Raw genomic sequence first — 5,008 nt, forward strand, 5'->3', positions numbered from 1 at the left:
ATCAAAATTGAGCTTGGTTTGGGGAATAATTGGCTACGCGCTGATCATAATATTTTCTTTTCAATTTGTCTTATTTATTAATCATTTAATTAAAATGGTAATGTGCTCAAATCTTTAACCAAGGGTTTGACAATGAGTGTTGAGCGTTTACAAAGGTGGAAGGTGACTTTGAATAACAGAAACACCGTCATTTTCAAAAGATAAATTCAACTGTTTTTACAATGGTCTTTTGCTTCATCGGATTACTCGGCTTTTCATAAAAATGAACCTCAGAAACTCGAAGATGTGGACATATCAGACAACCGTCATAAAAACAATGATCACAGATGAATTCTCCAACGCATTGCAATCTCATTTAATCGTACGACAGCAAAATTACTCGTATTTACATCGCAACATGCCTGCCTGTAATTCATCCCATTATTAGACAAAATTCATCCCATTATTAGACAAACTTATATGGCAGCAGGGTTATGGATCAGAAAAGGAAACACACAACATGCAGGAATTCCAACATACAGAAATATCAATCATCATTCATATAAACAGTGATGACAAATCACACATGGCAGGAGAATTATAATCCACATTAAATCAGACGACATAATGACTGGAAAATGTACAGTCTTGCATTAACATTAAATTATTGATTACTAACATTCAGAAATACGAAGATATATCTATAAAATTATAATTATAGATGACAACTGAATATTCATATTTACATTGCAGAACGCCTTACTACCAACTAAGTCTATACATAAACACAGGTTTTCCTACTCTAAAATATAATATTATTAGCTTGTTAATAATAATAATCCAATGTCAAAGAAGAGCTCCAAAAACAATAAACTGTATAATAGACTTAAACCCACCAATGATTTTCCTTTGTAAACGTACCTAATCATATTGATGTTATGCTTTTTAAATAAGATCATACTAATTATTTTGCTTTTAGAATAAGATCATCCTACGCTACAATCCTCCCCCAACGCAGAGAGAATAACTGCACTATACCCAGTAATATAGTTCTCCATCGAAAACAGATTAATGCATGTGGCCACAATGGACCCATTTTGAGGCTAGGAGAACGTATAGAGCCCTGTAGAAGAAATGCTTAATCTGTGCAACAAACTTACAGATCTTTGCACCCAATATTCTTCTTGCCGTTCTCTTCCACTTGCAAATAATCATTTTCTTCACTTTCCTCTTCCCAATCAAATGCAGGCAAAGTAGACCTGGGAGACTCAGCATGACCCATTCTGTAATTATAATATACAACACTGCTCTTCCCTGTAAGCTCTTGTTGACTTGTCATTTCACATATATACCCCTCTGGCCAAATTGGTTTGGTCCATGAAGATTGACACGCGCCAGAATTGACATGAACTGCAATGGAGAATATGATAGGGCTGAAACAGCTTAGTACCCTCTCCACCAATGCTTCCAGATCACAATTCCTGGGATGATAACCCATGGCTTCAAAGCTTGCATAACTGAATCCATCCTCAGGAGTTACATGAATTGTAGATAAGGCCGGTCCTTCAATTGAATTCATTGAGTACCCGCATGGATCAAATTCAAAATCACAGATTTTCGCCTTTGGAAGAATTTTGGATATGCCAGATTTAAGCGTCATTTCTGCTGCAGAATTACATTGATCCTTGTAAAACAGAGAAGCCTGCTTGCGGTCAAGCTGGGTCATGCACATTTCCAGTGTAAAAACTGGGTCAGATGTACCCTCCGAAACAAAATCACCAGCAGAAGCCGAATAGATATGCCAGTTGTAAGACATTCCAGGATTCCCCATAACATAAGCCATGCCACCAGCTCCAAGAGTACCAAAGAACTTATCCAGATATGACACTTCCTCGGCAAAGCTACGGTGAGGAAATGACTGGGCTCCAGAAAAGATGAATGTTCCCCGAGTGTATTTAACATTTTTAACAGAGAGAGACAGGCTGCTTGAATTGCTTAATATCAAAGGGATGGAAAGTAGCAGCTTTGTAGTCCCACAGGTCTTGAGAATGATCTTAAATGGGTAAATAAAGAGACTCGACTCGGACAGAACATATGAATCAAAATACTCATTAGAGAGCTCAGAAACAATGGTGCATTCAGCTGCTTTGAGCATTTCATCCAACTGGGCCCGAGTGAGTGCCCTTAGGCCCCTGCCCCCTGGTTCAGTAAAAAATGAAGATGCAAAGAACTCAATCTCTAGCCGTTTTTCAAATCCTTCAAACCCAATTGAAGACATCGGGGCAACTGTTTCCTCACAAGTCACACCCATTGGGAGTGGAAAAGTAAGACTTTGCCTTTTTGATTGAGAGAGCGGCAGAAGAAAATGGACTTTAAAGCAAAGGATATTTTTCAAAGCGTTGAGGGAGAAATTGCCACTCCAGTGGAGTGGAGAGCTAATCTGACAGCCGTGCAGTGGAGCTGCAGACCAGCTCCTAGCGATTTAATTCTAACTTCTAAGCCTACAGTTCCTACTCTACGAATCTCACAAGAAAATATTAGGATGGCTTTCGGACGCACTGCACAGAATACAAACCAAAATGACATTTCAGATTCTGTTTAATGAAAGAAACTACATCAAATGAAACCAATATCCTACATGATTCTACGACATAGTATTTAATATCATCAAATCTTTCAGCAAGACTCAATAAATGCATCGCTATAGATGCAGAAGAAATATTTTATAATAACAACTATAGATATACGATCTATGATTCCAGCAAAATGGATTCCTTAATCTTATTTAACACATCAAGAAATACATCAAGCAGTATATGCCCTCTGGCTATTTAGATTCCACAAAATTGTTTGATGTCATGGACCATGGTTTCAATCTATGAGTATAGCTAGCCCAGATACAATTTTGTATATTTCACTCAAGCCAGATTCTATATAGAGAATATAGAACTAAAACAATAACCGCCACCTGTGTAAACCCCAGAAAAGAAAAGAAAAACTTACGTTAGAGTATGCAGCACTGCGGAACTTCTCGATGCCACCGTGAGGTCGTACGTCTTCAATCTTGTAGCCCAAAGGAGTTTCGTATTGGGGATAATTACTACTAGACTTCTTTCTCCCACCTTTTGTCTCCATCACAACATTCAGCCTTTCTGAGACAAAAACAAGCCACATTAAGAACAAACCAAACTCATTGAAATTAAGGCATCAAAATAGCAATAATAATATAGCAGAACGCACATGCTGCGAGGATTGAAACAGCGACGTTAAACCCTGCAGATAAAAGAAATCCTAGGAAACCATGAAAACAATAAAAACGCAGCTGAAGCTGGGAACAAAGCTGCCACAGAAGAAAAAAAGCTCACATCATGTGTGCAGGGTGCACAATTTAACAGACTGATTCCAGCTCAAAATAAAAGAAAACAGAGAATAAAAGGTATTCAAAAACCCTAGCTAGATCAAACCAGAAACAAAAGGCTCTCTACCAATAAAATCTAACCAATCTGTTGATTTAAAAAATTTAAAAATTAAAAAAACAAAAGACAAAAACTATAACAAATCCATTAAAAACAACTCATAGAGCGATGGGGCAAAACCTGAAAATCAAAAGGAAAGAAAAGAAAATTAGAAAATTTAAATGGTACCACAATTAATATACTGCAAACAAAATAACAGCATTGAAACGAAAAAAAAATTGCTGGTTTAACAAAAAGAGGATTCGATTCGACTAATCAAAACCCAGGCCATTCAAGTTCAGGGAAAGAACAGAGGAAGAACACCGAATCAACAAATAAATCCACCTTTGACATAGAAATGTTACTAATCAGAACGAAAACTCATCAGCACAAAAGTACATTTCAAATTCACATATCAAACTTTCACCGCAATACCAGACTAATCATACAGGCCAAAATAAGAGATCTGCAAAAGTCGTTGAAGACAAAAAGAATCTGAAAAACCTCTTACCGTTTAAATCCGGTGCAAAATCAGTCCCCAAGACGCCTCCAGTACAATTCCCACGACGAAATCAAAAAGACTTACGCCAGGATAAACAATATGGCCCAACAGAAAACTGCAAGAAACCCTTACGAAAATAACCGAAAGACTAAAGCTCTCCTTCGATAGAAATTACAGAAGCAATCGATTACGCACTGACATGGAACTGGACAATGAAAAGGGCGGTATATATAGAGTCCGGGGACGTTTATTTGTGGCTCACAAAGGATGCGACTGATCAATTACCCGCTAATCTCAGCGGGAATCTAATTTTAGCTGGGCCCAGCTTGCTAATAACGCCACGTGGCACGTTCTTGCTTAAGCCGTTTATCATGGATTCGCGCAATTGCCAACTGGCAGTGACAGATATTGGAGAAGATTAGACCTCTCTTACATGTGGAAGACGACTTCATATTTTTAATTTAGAATTATTGGGAAGTAAGAAATAGTAGGAAAGTGGAGATTTTGAAGTTGAAGCAAATTGTATTACTTGATAAAGTTTACTTACACACCTTGTAAGGACTTGCAACAAGTGGAAAGTGGGGTTAAGGAATGGAATTTTAATTTCTCTAGACATTTGATGTTGTAAGTGATTTTTAACATTTGTAATTTTTGAAATAGAACAGTGAGATAAGAGAAGATAAGAGAGTTTGATAGAGGAGGGAAGCTAATAAGTTATTTTAAAGGTTGGGAAGGGTAGGCATCACCCATTCTTTATGTTGTTTTGGGTGGTTTATTTTTCATTTGTGTTTTTTGGTAATAACCATTAGATCTAACATTTTCTTTGTTGGTGGAAGGGTTGTATTTTATGTGTTTTTTTTTCTCTTTCATGGTTCTTGAGTATTTTCAAATTAATGAAAGTTATTCTAGTATCTCATCAAATCAATTAATGACTTATGAGATGTTATGAAGCACATTCAGGTGCATATGGACACTTTAGCAACCTAGTGACGGTAATTACTTCATTAGGTGGACAACAAATTTGGGTATCATTGCAATTAATTTAAAGAAATTATGTAAGGTGATTAGCTAA

General features: G+C 36.9%; 1 protein-coding gene across 1 annotated transcript; it reads right to left on the bottom strand.

Moving 5' to 3' along the window:
• Positions 1-915: 915 nt before the first annotated feature.
• Positions 916-4,157, bottom strand: LOC149166788 (S-adenosylmethionine decarboxylase proenzyme-like). The gene is made up of 3 exons (XM_089432751.1): positions 3,946-4,157; positions 2,983-3,131; positions 916-2,537 (listed from the first exon to the last, which is right to left on the bottom strand). The coding sequence occupies exon 3, from the start codon at positions 2,288-2,290 to the stop codon at positions 1,136-1,138; it is 1,155 nt and encodes a 384-aa protein (XP_089288877.1). The 5' UTR covers positions 2,291-2,537; positions 2,983-3,131; positions 3,946-4,157; the 3' UTR covers positions 916-1,135.
• Between the last annotated feature and the right edge of the window lie 851 nt (positions 4,158-5,008).

The sequence above is a fragment of the Pinus tabuliformis genome, chromosome 5_1, assembly GCF_031772625.1.
Source record: "Pinus tabuliformis cultivar Carrire ecotype Pingquan chromosome 5_1, CPIR1, whole genome shotgun sequence".
Lineage (NCBI taxonomy): Eukaryota > Viridiplantae > Streptophyta > Pinopsida > Pinales > Pinaceae > Pinus > Pinus tabuliformis.

Coding starts and splice junctions, on each gene's coding strand:
- LOC149166788 (XM_089432751.1), bottom strand. CDS start 2,290: ATGGGTGTGACTTGTGAGGAAACAGTTGCCCCGATGTCTTCAATTGGG.